Source organism: Leptonotus elevatus, chromosome 15 (genome assembly GCF_054856555.1).
Source record: "Leptonotus elevatus isolate MCC_2025b chromosome 15, RoL_Lele_1.0, whole genome shotgun sequence".
Taxonomy (NCBI): domain Eukaryota; kingdom Metazoa; phylum Chordata; class Actinopteri; order Syngnathiformes; family Syngnathidae; genus Leptonotus; species Leptonotus elevatus.
Window position 1 is genome coordinate 13,241,687 of NC_141253.1, and position 19,681 is coordinate 13,261,367.

Below are 19,681 nucleotides of genomic sequence, written 5' to 3' on the forward strand. Positions count from 1 at the left end.
CCGTCAACGGCAGTGAATGAATTAAAAAAAAGAAGAAGAAAAGATTATTAAAAAATTCGGGCCGTCAGGCGATTAAAGTTTTCAATCGTAATTAATTGCATGACTTCACTAGTTAACTTGCGATTAATCACTAATTTCATATCTGTTCTAAATGTACATTAAAAAAATTCTAGGTTTTTATACTATTGTTAACAAAAGTGTGAAAAAATGTAAAACTAATAGAAATAGTTCAAATGAATTTTTGACGTTTATAGTCGTCAATGGCAGTGAAAGAGTTTATCATTCAAAAACAAAAAAATCCACTCAAAAACAAAAAAATCCATTCCAAAAATACGCTTGGCTAAATAAAATCATTGCGCAGACAGGATCGCTTCCAAAGTGGCCCACAAATGCTCATACTAATATCCAATTTTAATCAGCATACATAATTGTGTGAATGTTGAAGCCGTCACAGATCTTATTCTACACCACTAAGGCACCGACTTTAAAAAGAAGGAAATGAGACTTTTTTGCCATGCTTCTACTTTCCTATTTCTCAACCAATTCTCACCATTCCAACTTCAACACATTCCAGAAATCCCCGTCTTCCGGAGTACTATTTTTCTCGTTCTAAAATTTCACAGTTTTCCCACAATTTCATATTTCGCATCACACCGAAATTTCCTATTCATTCCCAATGAGACATTCAACAAACAGGTTTCACATCGATCAACTCAAAATTCTGAATATTCAGCTCTTTTAATTCAGCTTTTCAACATTCCTCAACACTTCAAAAATGTCACATTTTTCACAATAATATTCCTATTTTTTGAACCTACATTATTTGCACCATTCGAGCGTCAACATCTCTTTGACATTACAAAAATTCCCACATATAAATATTTCACATTTTTCATCTTTTTCAATCAAAATCTTTATTTTTCATATGTTAGCTAAGTGACCAAGAACCATTGAAGAATTTCCAAAAGCTACATATGTGATAAAAGAATAATTACACAGCCCTGCCAAATGTTGATACTGGAACTACATCTGTTCTTGCGAATAACAATAATACTGGGAAGTGGAATGTGAAAGACATTAAAATTTCACGTCAGATTGTTTTTACAGGGCGGAACCCTCACACAGAGAAGAAATGTGCCAATATCGGGATAAATAATAATATAGGAATAAATACCGAAAATAGGTGGCAATGTGTGATTATCTGGCAATACAGCAAATTCCAACTGCATGCAAAAGCTTACAAAACAAATCCCCCACCCCTGATTGACGGGAACATTGTTTTAATCGTGTCCCTGGTCCCAAGTTTTCTGGACACAGGTGAGAAGCAAAGTTGCCAGTGACAAGCAAATCCATGAGATCAGCACATTGAGATAATAGAAAGTGTGACACACGCACACTCACACGGCACAGAGCGAGAGAGGAAGTAGTCGACACATAAACCCAGAGAAGTTCACACGCACACTCAAAGCTTTATCGCCGTTTGACGTCCACGAACACGCTGTAGGATAACTCTACCTCAGCAGGTATACAAACCCACGGATACGCACGCGGGAGACACGTCATCACACACATCGTCGTCAACATGGTGAGTAACTCAAACTACATTCATTTAAAAGCAATTGGCAACTGCTAAAATATGTCATTTGTTATTATTTTTATGAGGTCAACAATACTTATACTATTCACTCCTAAGCTATAAATGCGTAATTAGACCTGACTTATTTGGGTATTGTATCGTAAGGGTCAATCAGATGATTCTTCAATTACTGATTCATTGGATATTCAATTTGATATGAAAATTGAGCCAGTTTTGCGTCTCTTGCTTGTGCAATTTTGGCCGTAACCTCTCATCAAACTGGAAATAGAAAAGTTTGCTTCCTCTTTGCTTTGGCCATAAGACCCGATTCCTATCTCCATATAGCACAAACGACTTCATTTCAAAGCTGCGGTAAAAATGATCCTTTTTAACGCAGTCATTTGTCATCTTGAGGATTTGACCAATGGGCATAATGACCATAAGCTTCCTCTAATGTATACGCATTCCGTTGCTGTGTGCAAATCTGAAAGAAAGAACATTTAGGAAGGTGTTTATTGTCTCTACTAGGCTATAGTTTGTGTTGAAGTGTGTTGCATTAGTCCAAGAGGCACTTGCAACTTTGTGGAGCAACACGTGTTGGGTAATTTTAGCTTCTTTTTTTTCTGGTTGAGAAACAAACACGTGACAGAGGGTATTTTTCGACTGATTTATTTTCCAGCTTGCCATGGTGACGATGCTAGAATAATTTTTGCATCAGGCGCAGGTGGATGCGACCTCAACCATATTCAGTAATTTGAGTTTTGATTCATTTGACAATTCTTCTCATTATCATTAACTCATTCACTGCCATTGACGGCTATAGACATGAAAAATTAATTTGAACTATTCCTATTTGTTTAAAAAAAATAATAATTTTTGTTAACAAGAGTATGAAAGCCTAGATTTTTTTTTGGTACATTTAGAACAGATATAAAATTTGTGATTAATCGTGAGTTAACTAGTGAAGTCATGCGATTAATTACGATTACAAATTTTATTCACCTGATGCCCCTAATTTTTACTAATCTTTTCTTTATTCCTTTTTTATTCCTTTTTTTTACTAATCTTATTTTTTTTAAAGAAAAGATGATTAAAAATTAGGGGCGTCAGGCGATTAAAATTTTTAATCGTAATTAATCGCATGACTGCACTAGTTAACTCACGATTAATCACAATTTTATATCTGTTCAAATACAATTCAACTAATTCTAGGTATTCATACTCTTGTTAACAAAAGTGGGAAAAATGTTCAACTAATAGAAATAGTTCAAATGAATTGTTGATGTTTATAGCCGTCGATGGCAGTGAATGAGTTCAACCGCACTGTACACTTCAGCTTTACAGATGCCACCTCAGCATAATAGTGGCATTTGCAAAGTTAGGCTCGTTTATGTTCCACAATAATTAATGTTAACGTTACGAAACAGCAGCAAAATAAAGCATTTATTTGAGATGTGGTGTTTATTTCTTTACATGTGGAAGATCCACATGGGCGCCATGTCAAATCTGGCAGACCAAATTTGACATAGGATGACACACACCTGGCGATAAATTGAAGGCGTGGTGTTTATTAGGGCTGAAGTGTTTATTATTTGTACAAATGTTTCTAATGATATTCAATCATGTCAATAATTTACACAATTTACACTTTTCTCTTGAAACTTGAGTTGTACAGATGCCTCGTCAACTCTCGTGGTAAAAACATCTGCAGTGAAGCACGTAATGGTGGTATTAGCGATGAAAGCAGGTGCGGTTAGAGTCACATGTATGTGAGGTTACAACACACCTGGCGATTAATTGGAGGTGTGGTGTCTATTGCAGTATCCACTACTGCAGAGAGTATCAGGTGTTTATTAGGTGTTTCTAATTGTATGGTTTTGTTATAATAATATTCAATTATGCAAAGAATACATGGGGATAAAAGTAATGGTGGTATCAGGTCATGTCAGCCACATATGGAAGTGTTTATTTGGGGTGCGGTGTTTATTAATGCAAGTAGACCTAGCACATGGCGGTTCATTGTGGCACAGTAATTATTATTACAAAGTTTTTTCCCCACAATCATTTGGGTGTGCTGTATGCCTTTAAAAAAAAAGAAGTTTTTTTTCAGTTTTGCAAAACTATTGAGGCCGCTAGGCAGCACAATATTATGATTGCGGTAAACTTTGTGTTTGTCTTGCTGAACGTTTCTTTGATTGTTGCTCTTTTGTTTCATACTGCTTGGAAAATATAATTGAAAAAACAACGATGATAATTCAATTCAGTGATTTGTGTTTTTGAGAGAAATAACAAAAAAAGAAAACTTGACTATTTCTTAACTCCTAATTGACAATCACTCTCACAAAACACACATTTTCTCCATGAATTATAAGGAGTTGATTTATTAACTCATTCACTGCCATTGACGGCTATAGATGTCAAAAATTCATTTGAACTATTTCTATTAGTTTAATATTTTCCCACTTTTGTTAACAAGAGTATGAAAACCTAGAATTGTTTTTATTGTATTAGAACAGATATAAAATTTGTGATTAATCGTGAGTTAACTAGTGAAGTCATGTGATTAATTAAAAAAAAAAGATTATTAAAAATTGGGAAAAAAATTATTACAATTATTTTATTTTAATTTTTTTTTAAAGAAAAGATTATTAAAAATTAGGGGTGTCAGGTGATTAATTTTTTTTATCGTAATTAATCGCATGACTTCACTCACGATTAATCACACATTTTATATCTGTTCTTGTAAAAAAAAAATCTAGGTTTTCATACTCTTGTTAACAAAAGTGGAAAAAAATGTTAAACTAATAGAAATAGTTCAAATTAATTTATGACGTCTATAGCCGTCAATGGCAGTGAATGAGTTAAGTTGTGTACTGTATTAATGAGTGCTTACAGAAGTTCAAATATTTTGCAGTGGCATTGCTGCCATAGCAACAGCAGCAGCTTTACGTCCTTGACTTTTATCTGCACTTCCTTGTACTGTGTTGTATGATTGTCTCATTGTGACTCTGCAACGAAAGTGTCACCGCTACTCTAAATGGTCTATTGTGAGTTTGGTTGTTTATCTACGTTCCGGTCCCGAGTCGCACCCTGCCTTTTGCCCCAAGTCCACTTAGATCAACTCCAGCTCCTCTCCACCTAAAAAGGATAAGCACTATACAAAATGAATGAATTGTAGTTGTATTATTTTTGCATTATTGTTTTATTACTTCACCTCCATTCCCTCTGCCATTGTTTCCAGGAAAACAAATCTGATGTAAAGGCCATGATGGCTCGTTTTCAAGCCAACGCTGGGAGCGCTGATGGGAGCTCCTCGCCGTCACCAAAACAAAAAGCGTCCCTCAATGTCACCCTCTCATCTGGTCCCGCCATACCATCCAAGAAACCAGTCCTGGAGAGTCTCTCGGGCGGCACTTTAAATCTACCGCCCAAACCATCCTCCTACCTTAAAAACGCAACAAAAAATGACACCGATGTGCTTGGGCTAAACAAAACGAAAGCTCTAGTGAGCAGATTTAGCAACACCCTGGATGAGACTACTAACACAAAACCTTTATTTGACAAAGGACAGAAACCTCTGAAGCCACCGGAAGCTAAGTCTCCTGAAGTAAAAAGTCCTGTACTCAGGCCCACCCTCAAGCCTCCTTTCAGCCCAACCCTTTCACACCCCAAACCTCCTGGTCCTAAACCGCCTCCAGCAGGATCCAAACCAAGCTGGGTTAAAGAAGAGAGCAGCGCAGGCTCACCTATTGACCCCACACCGCCAAAAGTGCCCCCTTTGCACCGAAAACCCAACAGCAGCATTGTCAAGTTACGGCAACAGAGTGACACAGACAAACCTTCACCTCTGTCAAAATTCATGGCAGCCCAAGAGACTTTCAACAAGGAGAAAAACAAGCCCGAGTCGGACCTCAGTGTGGAGGTGGACACCAGACCGCCTCTCAGCACCAAACCCCTCACCCCTCCTCCGAAACTCCCAGCCAGTAAAAAGCCCAGCTTGAGAATTGCGCCCAATGCTTCTATTCAGAGCATCAACACTAATGGTGATTTTGCTTCGGACCGGAAACGCAACTCACTCCCAAACACGCTCACTTTGGGCCCTGCTCCTGCTAAACCTAAACGACCCCCCAAAGTAGACCTGGATGACTTCAGAAAAGCTGCTGGGATTTCTAATGGTAAGTTGGAGTATTTGCAAGTGCAAGTTGGAGTATTTGTTTGGATTTGAACACATTTTCAAACCCGACTGTCATGACAAGTTTGCTCTGTATTATTTATTTGGTTGTCACTAACATAACTATGAGATTCATTTTTCAAAAATCATTTCCGGTTAAATACATTTTGTAGAAACTTTATTTGTGTTTGGACGTACAATGCCATTGTTATTTACGTCGCAACGCATTCAGTGAATGGCAACTGGTAAGCCTCCGTAGCGTTCCTAAACGGACGATCAAAACTCTTGTAAATGACGAGAGCACGGCGTCTCGCGATGCTTGTTGTTTCTTTAGGAACGCTACGAGGCTTAACTTGCTTTATATGCATTTCACGTTGCTCGGCAGAGAGCCAGCCGCCATTCTACGTCACTACGCACTAAATGCGTTGCGACGTAAATAACAAATACGTCCAAATAAAGTTTGTACAAAATGTATTAAACTGGAGATGATTTATTGAAAAATTTATCTCATGGTTATGTTAGTAACAACCAAATAAATAATAGAGAGAAAACTTATTTTTAAGGTTTTATTTGCTGTACTGATAAAAAAAAGAAAAAAAGAACCCAACCAATCTTAAAAGGGGAAGTCAAGTCAAAAAAAATATGATTATTATTATCATTTTGTATTTTTCCTGCTTGGTAAATGTTTTCCTAATTGTCTATGGGGCAGTTGGCTCATCTTGACCCTAATTCTGGTTTTACTGCCAACACAAGTCATAAATGGTGTAGGAAATGTGTAACCCGAGTGAGTGACTTAATAGTCGTTCAAAGTTTTGCATTAAAGTTACATATTCATGTTTACTGTCTAGTTTCTCTTTAGGCTGCTGGCTAAGTTTGTTTTGTCGTATGGGGAAGTTGTGTAGAAGGAAGCAGGGAGAGTTTCGAGCGAAAGCTACAGTATGCTGTTCATAGACAGATGAGATAAGACCTGACACCTTCGTCAGCTCTTCCCCCCCCCCCCCCCCCCCCGCCATGTGTTAAAGGGGAAGTCAACCTTAAACATTTGGTGATAATAAGTCTAAACATGACATTATGATTAATATTACATTTGTGGAATAAGAGTTATGAAGCAAAATCCAGCCATTTTTATCCATTTCAGGATTTTGCTACTAGTCGTCTGAAGATGACATCACAGTTGCTCAGGGCTCAGGCAACCACCAATCACAGCTCACCTGTTTTCTGAAGCTGAGCTGTGATTGGTTGTTACCTATGACCTGAGCTGTGAAGTCATTTTCATTCGACAGCAGGTCGATGTATTTCATTTTCAACTCAAGGTGTCAGTCTGTGGAACAATCTGGATTGTAAAACTAAATCTTCTCAGTCTATTTGTATTTTTTTTAAAGCATAAAAGCACAATTACTGCGAAAATATATATAGCACAAGGACACATAGTTGAATTATTTTGAATTATCTTGTAACACTGAAAACGTTTTGATCGCTCGTTGTCATTAAATTTGTGTTTTTGTTTTTTTAGTTGATCAGTATGGAAGCGTATATATGGAAAAAAAAAATATTCTAAAAAAACTGTCTGAAATTTTTTTTCTCGAAAAAACGGAGAAAAAAATACTCTGAAAAAGGAGGATATTTTTTTTTAATATATATATATAATATATAAAATATTCTTAAAAATAGAGCTAGTGTTCTGTTTTTCGGAGTAATTTTTTTTTTGTTACCTCTGAACTCCAAGTGACAAGTCCAGCAGACTCGGTAATAGCGAAATCAGACACTTTCCTGCATACCTCCTCATGTTTACTTACTGGCTCTCAATAAAGGAATGGATGTGTATACTGTATTGTGGTTTGTTCTCTAATCTCATAACCATTTTAAAAAAAATATTCGGAATACAGAAAAAAAAATATTAAGAAAAACAGAGAAATTATTATTTTATAAAACAGGGGAAAATTACTCTGAAAAACAGATTTTTTTTTCAGAAAAACAGGATTTTTTTTTAAACAGAAAAAAAAATACTCAAAAGAACTAAGCCCCCCCCAAAAATTTGAGTTTTTTTTTTTTCATATATACGCTTCCATACTGATCAACTAAAAAAACAAAAACACACAAAAACAACAACACAAATTTAATGACAACGAGCGATCAAAACGTTTTCAGCGTTACAACAAGACTATGTGTCCTTGTGCTATATATATTTTCGCAGTAATTGTGCTTTTATGCTTTAAAAAAAATACAAATAGACTGAGAAGATTTAGTTTTACAATCCAGATTGTTCCACAGACTGACACCTTGAGTTGAAAATGAAATACATCGACCTGCTGTCGAATGAAAATGACATCACAGACCAGGTCATAGGTAACAATCAATCACAGCTCAGCTTCAGAAAACAGGCTAAAAAAACAAAGCTCCCCCCAAAAATTAGTCAGAAAAACAGGACTTTTTTTTTTCAAGTGAATGCAATACGCTTCCGTAGATCAGGGTCAGACAAAACAAGTTTTACTTCTTTCTGTCCCTTTTCATTCTTGACTTCCCTTTTAAAACCACAGTTTAACTATAACTCATGTTCATTTTAGTCATAGATATGTAAGATGACTCCCAACATTAATGCAGAATGTGGAAGAAAATGGCGCAATCAGATTGTACGCTTAAAATGTTCTTTAAGGCATGACATGCGCAAGAATGATCATTTGTCCAAAACCAGCCACAAGATGGATAGTTAGTTCAAAGATCCATATCACAATGTACCGTGATCTCCGAAAAGGAACTTTGTCAAATACTCATCTATGGAGAACGTTAGTTGTCTATTCATGAATCAACATACTTGCTTTTGTTACAGGAAATAAATCCTTCAACCAAAAATTGCCCCCAACTCCCTCAGCGTCTGGTAACCTTGGAAACCAAAGCAACCGGCCTCAGCCGCCTCAAAGTGCAGTTCCAAGTCTGCCTCCGCGACCTCTGGGAACCATGTAATGCACGTATGCACACGCACGCACACTTCTTGCAAACAAACTGAAACTTGTACCTTGCAGTGTGCACCAGGAAGAATCCTATGACGATGTCGATGCCATGATGATCAACTCTGCCGTTCCTCCTCCTCTACCGCCATCCACAGGTCCGGTCAACACTGGATAGCATCAAATGTGTCAACGCGTGTTGTCAAGCTGACATATTCCTTTTTTTTTTTGTGTGTGCTCATTTTAGGTCATCCAAGCATGAGGCCCAGGGTGACAAATGCTTTATTCCTACTTTCACTTTGATGCTAATTCAACATGCGTTCACTGCATTGAAGTAAATAAAACACAGACCTAATACAAGATTTGGTTGTTGTCCACACTGCCCAGGAAGAACCCGACAGCGACAGTGGCGATATGTACGAGCCTCTTGATGACGCGTGGTAAGAGAACGCTTTAGATGTGGTCGATTTTGTATTTATTTCTGCCTGTCACACACGCTCTGGTGCCTACACGCCAAAAGGGACGAACAAGAGAGGAAGAAAGAGAAAGAGGAGAAACGACAACTTGAGGCCGAGAAGAAGGAGCAGAAGGGGCGAGAGAAGAAAGAACAAGACGCTAGAAAGAAATTCAAGGTGAAATACAACTTTTTGACACTTTTGCAGACACGTTTAACTCGATTGCTGGTGTAATATTGCATGTCAGCTTGCGGGTCCCGTGGAAGTGATCCAACAAGGCAAAGCTCGCGTGGACTGCAAAGGCAGCAAGACCGAACTAGCGCTGAAGCGAGGCGACTGTCTGGACATCATTCGAGTCCAAGGCAACCCAGAGGGGAAATGGTTGGGACGAAAACAGGATGGCGCCAGTAAGTTGATTTTGTCACTTACGAGAACGCTGTATTACTCCAAATTAAGCACATCAACACAATAATGCTCTCTATTCTTGTAAGATTGCAATATTATTCTTGTAAAATTTGAATGAAAACTATTCAGGTAGATTAAAATTTATTTTATAAATTAAATATATTTTTTTAAACGTATATATATATATTAGGGGTGTGAATTGCCTGGTACCTGGCGATTCGATTCGATTAATCCCGATACGAATCTATAAATTGATTATTGCGATTTATTTATTTTTTACTCAAATTTTGATAATACTAATCAGTAAACTTGTACATGTACACTGTAAGATTTGTATGAAAATGTATTCAGGCTTATAACTGAGCCACTGCATTTAACAAACAGGTTGCAGTCTGTTTCATGTTTGAACAGCACTGAAATAAAAATATTAAGGCTTAATGTTCCATTAATATAACATTCGTCCATGCTTAATGTGTGAATCCTAACCCTAAGTATGAGGTTTTGTTGAGTATTCCCATAAAAAAATGATGCTTAAAAATCGATTCGGCCGCATATCGAATCGATTCGAGAATTGCGCGCTGTAATATTGCGATATATTGCCGAATGGATTTTTTCTAACACCCCTAATATACATATATATATATATATATATATATATATATAAATTTTCGTAAAAATTCAACAAATTTATCAAAAAACAACAACTTTATCAACCCAAAATGTAATCATTCAAAAAAATACAAATAAATTCCAACTCTGATACAATATTGTAAAATTTGCTTGATCCTTTGTCAGTTGGCTATGTGAAGACGACATCAGTGGAGATTGACTTCAACACTTTGAAGACCCATCAAGTTGCTCAGCAGGGCTCCAGGTGTGACGTCTACGATGACGTGGACGTGGCCTCATCGGACGGCAGGTGGCAAGCAACTTTCAAACTATTCATATCTATCCCATTCTATTTTATTTTGGGGCTTGTTTCCAAGGGGAAGTCAAGTCAGGAATTTAAATATTTAATATTTTAATATTGCAATTGTGGAATATGAATTAAGCAGCAAAATCCATCCATTTTATCCATCTTAGGGGCTATTCATGTTGTCACTTGCCATCGACATAAGTTGATATCTCAGTGCCTATAAGGTGTCAGATAACGACCAATCACAGTTTATCTGTTTTCTGGGTTTGTTCATGTGACGTTCACAAGCAGAGCCCTCGGCAACTGTGATGTCATTTATAGTTGGCAGCACTTATTCTTTAATTCTATATAAAGTCAAGAGTATTCTGTTTGATTTAAAGAAGATATGTAATTTTATTGTTAACAAAATATCACTTAATTTTATTAAATTAATTTTACACAATTTGCTGAAATAAATCATTAGAAAATATTACGTAATGGTTGTGTTGTCAAGTATTAAATATAATTGGTGGTATGATAATAAATGCTAATATAGGTCAACAGTTTAATTTTGGCTAAAAATTTGTCATTAGAATTTATCAAAGCAGAATGCTACACGTGATCAGATTTTTTTCTTTAGACTTGGTGAAGCAGCACGTGGCTCACTGAGCCAAGTTATTTCTTTTTTTTTTTTGGGGGGGGGGGCTTTTAGCCTTTAATTGGCCTTTAAGAACTCATCATTTCACTACTTTAAGTGGGTTCATCAAGTATTTTGGGGTAAAAATAAATAAATAATAATAATTAGATATGATCATTATTTATTTTAATACAAATGGTAAATAACTTTTAACTTTTACCTCTTAACTTTTTTGTGTGTGTGTGTGTTGCTAAACTAATTCTTGCTTGTTTTCTCTCCATAGTGGAATCAGTGGACAAGGAGGTAACACGCCGCCACATTTTACATTGAATTGAATTGTAATCTATTCAACCCATTATAATAACCCACAATTGTCTTATTGTTAATAATGTGACCAATCTCGTTGATTGGATTTGTTTCTTTCCCGCAGTATTTTTACCGCCTCCCCCAGAAGAGGATGACGAACTATATAACGATGTCATTGATCCGGACTTGGATGTGAGGTAGGTGATGCCCAAAAAAATGACTCTATAAAAAGAGAAATGGCTAAAAATATATTTGGCTGTTTAGCCGCCTCCAGCCCAGGTTGTCTGTAACAAAGTCGCTGGGCCTCCTGAAGATTTTTGAGCGAAACAGACGTCCAGTCGGCACTAAAGTGTAAAAATACACTCAGTAGTAAGACCGGTTCTCACATGTTAATCCATCGATCTTCAACATAATCTCTCAGGCCGCCAAGGCCCACAGAAAAAGGAGATGATTCCTTCTTGCGTTGATTTGTCACGTTCTCTTCACAAACTCTTGATGATGTCATTAATATTGCATGAGACTTTATGTCTATATTGTTTGTGCGCAATCAACTAAATGTGTCTGCCGTCACTAATCTGGTGATTACGTTTTGTGCTACTGCTGCATGACGCTGCCCATCCTGAAATTGAGGCGTCGACTGACAAACGCATCAATCCAAATGATGTGATGATTTTTCAGCATGTGCATGCTCGACCATATTTCACAATGTGTCATGTATTCTCATTTGTTCTGATGTGCCAGACTGCCACCGCCCAGCCAGTTTACAGCTGAGGACAATGCAGGTATTTCAAAACAATTCATCCAAAAAGAAAGACAATATGGATTATTTACTTGCATTTTATTCAAATTTTTATTATTATTAATATTTATCCATTCATGCATTTTCTATACTGCTTATTTTTTTCAGAGCTGTGGGAGTATATTATTTATATTTAATTTAAAAAAATGATATTTCAGGTGCTTTTTAAACAAAGGATACATTTGTTTATATTTCTTCTTTTTTTTAACTACTGATAATTCCAATATTTATGTTTCTTTGTCATTTGTTTTAAATTAAAGGAACAGGGCGGAGCTACACGGTGACCAAAAAAATCTGTAATTTTAAAAGACGTAATAAATCAATATTTAAAATATAATTCTTCATTAACTCATTCACTGCCATTGACGGCTATAGACGTCAAAAATTAATTTGAACTATTTCTATTTAACATTTTTTCCACTTTTGTTAACAAGAGTATGAAAGCCCAGGAAAAAAAATACTGTACATTTAGAACAGATACAAAAATTTGTGATTAATCGTGAGTTAACTATTGAAGTCATGCAGTCAAAAATTTAAATCGCCTGACATGATTTTAAAAAAGAAAAGAAAAGATTATTAAAAATTAGGGGCGTCAGGCGATTCCATTTTTTATCGTAATTAATCGCATGACTTCACTAGTTAACTCATGATTAATCACAAATTGTATATCTGTTCTAAATGTACAATTAAAAAAGAAATCTAGGTTTTCATACTCTTGTTAACAAAAGTGGAAAAAAAGTTAAACTAATAGAAATAGTTCAAATTTTTTTTGACGTCTATAACCGTCAATGGCAGTGAATGAGTTAAATAAATAAATCGATAAATAAATCAGTAAAATAAAATAACATTGAAAATGAAAGGGTTATCCGGGTCCTGTTTTGTTTAGTTAGATAAATAAGAGGTCAATTTGAATAAAGGTAGACTAAATGGATGATTTTGACATACATACTTTGTATTGACTGCATTGTTTTCGATTATAAATCGAAAACATCACCTTTATTTGAAGCTGATGATGAGCTGTACTACGATGTTGACACCCAACGCCAGCCGCCTCCTCCACCCATCAGCAGGTACGAGAGTAACATTCCATAGATTTTTTTTCCCCCACAGTTTCATGGACAGCCTATTCGAGTTGTGCCGTTTCGTTTCCTCAGCATTCCAAGCCTGAGTGTCAGGGGCAAGGCAGGAGAGATGGACCCAAAGAAGATGAAAAAGTTTGAGAAAGAAGAGAAAGACTTCAGGAAAAAGTTTAAAGTTTGTATTTTGTTTACATTTCGCACTTATTAGATTAGGGCCCCATTGAAAAGGCTCAACTGTGTTCACACAGCATTGATGTCGGTGCTGATGTGACAAAACAAAACACTGACAATTATGGACTGAATTTCAACTTGACAGCCTCATATCAACATTTTCTCTCTAAAGACGCAAACACAAAAAACACATATTTTACTCTTGAAAGACTGACTGACGACAGATTTTTTTTCTCTCTGAGTAGTTTGATTTGTTTTGTACGACGGTGAAAAACCTCCCATTTTTGCCACTTTATAAAATGGCAAATTTGCGAGACAAAAATGAGCAAATTTCCGACTTTTTAAAGTGGCAAATTTGTGAGAAAAAAACCTCAGAAACTTACAACAAATACACTTAGCGTAGTCTAATGTGAGCAACTGTGATGTCTTCTTCAGGATTAACTCATTTTCCACAAACACAACGTTAATCAGAATGTTGTGGGGATGCATAGAAGATATTGTTTAAAGGAACTTTGTGCAGTTTGTCACTTCTTTACTCGCGACTGCCACCTCTGGCCCAAAGCGTAGCTGCAACATCTGTGTCAGGCTCGTTCACGGTGCGCGTGCGAGTACGTGCGCGATCTTAAAGCGACAGCCACAGTTGACAAACAAAAGAAAACAAAGACATGACTTCAAATGACGTAAGAAAAACTCCGCCCCTCCCTTCCCCAAAGAAACTGGAATGTGAAGGTCCGCATACTCTACTAAATAAGCTGATAGGTGCAGTCAGAGTCAGGGATCTTCGTACTCCTGTAGAAAAAGAAGAAGCAAAGTTTTGGTTTCCTAAAAATCTGTCTTTTAACTCTTTGACTGCCAGACGTTTTCAGAAAAGGGATGCCGTCAGTGCCAGCCGATTTAAGCATTTTGACTGATCTTTCAAGGTCCACAGAAAATGTTCTGTTTGGACTATGGAAACACACGTACTACCAAATGAAAGATTGGACTTTCATCTTTCATCAGAAAAAAAAAGTTTGTTTCTACCTTATTCCGTTCTTTAGTAATCAACAATAGAAAATGGTTAGTTTGACCCAATTTTGCCTGTTTTGGACCAAAATACGGAGAAATCAAGCTTTTAGTGAAACGATATTATTTCATGCATTCTAGTGAATTTTACACTTCTTTTTGTCCATGAATGATGCCACAAACACCTAAATAGTGCTTTACTTCTATAAAACACTACCACCAAGAATGAAAAAGTGTTTTTTGATAGCAATATACGTTTATTTACATTCAACAGTGTAACAATTTGACAACAATTTGGCAAACTATTTACAAATGTTCAATGAAAAAACTGTGGTACTATTTACAAATATGTGGATGTTTCAACGACAGTTTTTCTTTTTGTAACACTCTCCTGCGTGCAAGAAGACGCAACAGCATTTGCACAACAGATTGCCTCTTCGCGTGCTCCACTTTCTTGCAGGCCGTTTTTTCCGGGGAATAGCAAGTATATACTGCAGTGTGTGTTGCCATCAAGTCTAATATCAGGATCATGCTACGGTTTCGTTACGTCTCGTTTCCTCGTGTCCTTCAGTTGCTACACCGGGTTGTAAGAGATGTTCTGATCCATTTTATCTACTCCATTCATGGTGGCATCGTAGTCCAGAAACAGTGTCTTCTCCGTGATCAGACTGTACCCGCTCCTCCGATGAATATGCATTGGACTCGGGGTACTCTTCATTGTCCGACAAAATGTCCGCATGTGAAAGCTCCGGCGTTAGCAGCGGTAGCCGCGCTAGCCGCGCTAGCCGGTGAGGCTTACTACGTGATCATAACAGTCGCGTCAAGGCTTCCAACTTTGGCGTCAAGCTCGGAGTCATCATCATCATCATCATCAATCTGCATTGGTCGATGCCAACACTCCATCGCCCGATCGAATGTCCGATTGTGTAGAAGTACCCGGTCGGTTATTGTGCGCGTTTTCCGGCCTTAGCAGCGCTAGCCGCGCTAGCCGCGCTTAGCCGGTGAGGCTTACTACGTGATCATAACAGTCGCGTCAAGGCTTCCAACTTTGGCGTCAAGCTCGGAGTCATCATCATCGTCGACATCAATGCGCTTTTTAGTATTGATTGATGCTTTCCGTCTTTGAAAAAAATGCTCAAGCGTGAGCTGCTTGCAACCGGTTGCTTGGTCAGCCATTGTGGCTTCATCAGCCATTGTCTCCTCAACACTCTAGCTCCGCCTCACGTCTTCTACTGACGCCCACGGTGGGCGGCCCATCCAACCTTGTGCAAAGAGAGTCATCGCTGCCCTCTAGGGGCCAAAACGAGTCTTTTACTAATCAGATCTGCCTGATACTTTCAGCACAGCTGCCCAAGGCTTTCCTGCACCCGTTTTCAAAAAAAAACAAAAAAAACATAGGGGACGTCTTTTAACGTCCTCGGCGCCCTTCCCTAGGTTTATGCTAAACGTTTTATAACGTTTATGGCGGTCAAAGAGTTAATATCAAAAGGACACACATTTTTTTTTTTTAAAGGTACAACCTTTTTGTCTTAATACCGCCTTTTTCTCTTTATATATTTTAATATATTTAAAAATCCCTACTAAAATTTTTCCTCTCAATATCACAATTTCTTGCGTGATTGTAACTTTTCCACTGCAAAAATTATATTTTGAATGTTGTTTAACATTCTGATTTTAAAGACAAACTTGTATTGAGATGATTTATTTTCTTGAAAAAACATGATTTCTTCTTTTAATATTTTTTTCCGGTTGTAATATTCTGAGAAAAAACTCACAAATTTGCCACTTCATAAAGTATTTTTCTGACTGTCAGACTGACTGTCTGTCTGTCTCTCTCATTTCCCTTCTCTGACTTTTTTTTTTTTTTTTTTTTACAGATCGCAACTTCCATTCTTTAAACTCGGCACCTTTATTCTCATAGTTTATGTAAATACAATATATCGCTTTTCATGGCACTAATACTTGATGCATTTCAGTATCGACTACGGTGCCTAACTTCAGTGAAGTCGAATTCTTGGGCCACTCGTGCAGAACCGTATTGAGAATAATTCCCTCTAACAAATGGATGTCTTTGTGCTGCAACGCACCTTCAGTATGACGGCGAGATCCAGGTCCTGTACCAGGTGACCATCAGACCCGACGTCGTGAACAAAAAGTGGGGCGGCAAAGAGCTGGCGGTCAAAGCCGGTGAGAAACTCGACGTGATCGTCAAGCCAGTGGACAACAAAATGATCTGTCGCAACGAGGAGGGCAAAAGTGAGTGTACAAAAGTATAGGGACACTTGGCAATGACACCAATTGGACGTGTCCCACAATTTTTTTTTTCATACTTTACTCACACTCCTTATCTATTCTAATCAGTGTGTGTGTTTGTCCCTCACAGTTGGTTATGTTTCAACGTGCCATATTTGCATGGAGTGAGTACCACAAACATTTTTCACACGGTTTGCATATAGCAAAAATAACTAAGACAGCTGACTTGTATTTGGTTTGTTTACAGCGACGGCGACATTTATGATGATATCGGTGATGGTATGTATGGCTTTCAATAAATCCGATCCTAAATTTCCCAAAACAAAATGATATTTTAATCATGACGACATCTTTCCCCTCAGATTGCATCTATGACAATGAATGAGGAACACCCTGCATCCTATGTATATACCTGGAGTCGAATATTTAAAATCGTATTTGTTTTTGGACTCATTACTCAGCCTTACATTTTTGATCATGTAAGACACAGCAGTATTTACTCACTTTTCATTTTAATTTATGTGAAGGATTTGTTTGTTTCCTTAGCTTGCACAATGCTTTGGTAACTTTCCTAGCAAGATGCCATTACATGTGTTATGGCCTCTAACATAATGTATGTAGACATATGTGAAATATACAAGTCTATTTTTTCTTCTGTTCAATAAATAAAATATATATAAATATCTATATGATCATTACGTGCATTTCTTAACTATTCTACCAGGCCTGGATAAAATATTTTTCTGACTTTTTAAACCCTAAATTTTATTGGGGTTAGCATGCAGCCTCACAGTTCTCACTTTTGTGGATGGATGTTTCCTTAACCTACTCCTTCTCAGATGAAAATGCCTCCAAAATGTCCATTTAAAAAATAAAATATTATACTTAAGTATTGGCTTGGCTTTGTTTTGAACATCTGGGAGATTTAGCTTGTAGCGTCGCTTGAAATGATTAAAGCTTTAGTGATGGTCTTAAGTTGACTTTTTTTTCTAATCTGTTTCTGACTTATACACAAACATCTTACACCGTAAAGAGCAAGAAGATAAAACAAACATGAGTGACGTCATCAGACATACATCTTCACCTTTAGCAATCATCTCCACACATACATACATGAATTGACAGAAAAGTACAAATGGTTACCTTTTTCCCACTTCCAACCATGCTAAAGATCTATAAACTGCTGTCTGCGTCGTGTGTCGTTCTTTACACTTTGTAATTTTTACAGTACTTTATCGCTATGCGCTATCGAATACTATCAATCTCTAATCAGCAGTTTTTCTTTTTCCGTATGCCTTCAAAGTAAAACTTCCGTATAACAGGAAGTTGAAAATAAAAGGTACAATACTCAAATACTGTAGCAAATTAAACCATTGTTCTTTACATAGCTGATGTTTAAACTATTTTTTTTATATTTTTGTCTGCACGTAGTTGAATTGTATCATATTGTCTTGAATTGTAGTGATTGCGCTTACACTCCTCAGAGAGTGCGGGGGCGCTGTAACCACTTTCATTGAACAGAAGAAGAAAAAGACGGAAGTGAACGTCCTTCACCATGGCTCCCCCTGTAGCTGTCTCTCCGCTCATAAAGGTAAATCAAAAACCTCTTAGATTATTCCAACGCTTCTCTACCTTATTGTTAATGTTTAGGTCATATGTCATATAATGACGCGTCGGGTGGTCGAAGTTGTTATTTTCGTTGCCTTGTGAGCTAGTTTTAAGTATGCTCCAAGTAGGCTAATGCAATGACATTGAGGTCTTTTACAGTGTAAATATGCAAAACCACGTGGAAAATATCTACCATATTTTGTCGTTAACGACTTATTTAAGCTCCGTGTATAGTTTTTTGTGGAAAATTGTTTCGTTTTAAACTAATCAGACGGAAGGTCATAGTCGACTTTGCATTGACTCTCCAGCCCAGGTTGCTTCAATGTAGATTACCAAAAGAAAAATGTACGACTTTATTGTGGTATTTCTATTAACACAATGGCGTGGGTGATATTTTCAGACGGCCCGATGGTCTGCCCTGTTCGCCGGCGTCTTTTATGGCAAAACGAGGTTTGGTAAGTTTATTAACCACTTCTCTTCATTTCGGGAAAGCTGTACTTAATGATACAAATGAATTAAAATGTATTGCACATTTATTAAAGTTAAATAATCATTGTACCTAAATAATTATGACATCACAAGTGCCTAAGGGCTTAGGTAACGACCGTCACAGCTCACCTGTTATTAATCATGTGACATTAGCAAGCAGGCACTGTAATATCAAATTCAGTTGAAAGTGGCAAAATGGGATCGATAAAATGCAATATTAATCTGAATATAGTGTTTAGACTAGTAGGGGCACATTGAGCATATTATATAAAAAATATATATAGATATATATATAGATATATATTTGGCTTTCTTTTCAAATTTCCATGGTGGTCTAGCTCAATTGCTGTCACTGTTCGTAGATTCCCTTTTTCTGCTCTCCATCCGAAATGTTTAATTATTGTGAAATAACTGGTTATGACAATTGTTCACATTCAGCGTACCTGAAGCCCATCGCAGAAGAGGAGCGAAAGGTGGAGGAGGCTGAAAGGAAGGTCCGAGAGGAGCAGGAGCGCATTGCCAAACAACTGGCAGAAGGTAGCACACAACGGCAATATCATTACTCGACAAATGTCTTTATTTCTGATATCAATCCCCCCTCCCCCCTCCTGTCTCCACAGCTAATTCAGACACCATCCTCAAGTGAGCTATCACTTACCCTCTGTTATGTTCCAAATTGAATAAAAGCAGATTATTTTTCATGTGAGGTGTTGGAGTGTTCATTGTGATGCACGTGTGTGTCTGTCCTTCATTTAAAAGGCCAGTTGTAATCCTGGCCTTGTTTAAGTAGCCGTAATCCCGGAGATTGGGGTCAACCGCCAGTAGTAGAAAGTGCAGTGTGGACAGAAGCACTCTTCTCAAGGCTCTAACGCCTTTGTGTCATTATACTG

General features: G+C 37.2%; 2 protein-coding genes and 1 long non-coding RNA gene across 4 annotated transcripts in view; 2 read left to right on the forward strand and 1 right to left on the reverse strand.

Moving 5' to 3' along the window:
* Positions 1-17,987, reverse strand: part of LOC147162006 (NAD(P) transhydrogenase, mitochondrial-like) — a 68,410-nt gene extending 50,423 nt beyond the window's left edge. Inside the window, exons 1-3 of the mRNA XM_086096807.1 lie at positions 17,838-17,987; positions 16,529-16,674; positions 8,761-8,862 (exon numbers count right to left, since the gene is read on the reverse strand). The gene's annotated coding sequence lies outside the window, so the exon portion shown is untranslated. The remainder of the gene's footprint in view (positions 1-8,760; positions 8,863-16,528; positions 16,675-17,837) is intronic.
* Positions 1,447-17,326, forward strand: fyb1b (FYN binding protein 1 b). Of its 2 annotated transcripts, XM_086096809.1 has the most exons (19): positions 1,447-1,585; positions 4,818-5,751; positions 8,575-8,704; positions 8,768-8,850; positions 8,940-8,962; positions 9,080-9,132; positions 9,213-9,324; positions 9,395-9,554; positions 10,348-10,471; positions 11,368-11,387; positions 11,515-11,587; positions 11,655-11,741; positions 12,132-12,172; positions 13,196-13,259; positions 13,344-13,443; positions 16,535-16,697; positions 16,825-16,858; positions 16,942-16,973; positions 17,057-17,326. In XM_086096809.1, exons 1-19 carry the CDS (start codon positions 1,583-1,585, stop codon positions 17,077-17,079), a joined length of 2,259 nt encoding a protein of 752 aa, XP_085952935.1. In that variant the 5' UTR covers positions 1,447-1,582; the 3' UTR covers positions 17,080-17,326. The 2 variants fall into 2 exon arrangements, with proteins under 2 accessions (XP_085952935.1, XP_085952936.1); XM_086096810.1 differs by lacking the exon at positions 11,655-11,741.
* A 184-nt stretch (positions 17,988-18,171) lies between the features above and the next one.
* LOC147162009 (uncharacterized) lies at positions 18,172-19,492 on the forward strand. Its single transcript, XR_015097259.1, has 4 exons — positions 18,172-18,285; positions 18,703-18,757; positions 19,230-19,328; positions 19,412-19,492. It is a non-coding gene; the product is annotated as an uncharacterized LOC147162009 (long non-coding RNA).
* The last annotated feature ends 189 nt before the right edge of the window (positions 19,493-19,681 follow it).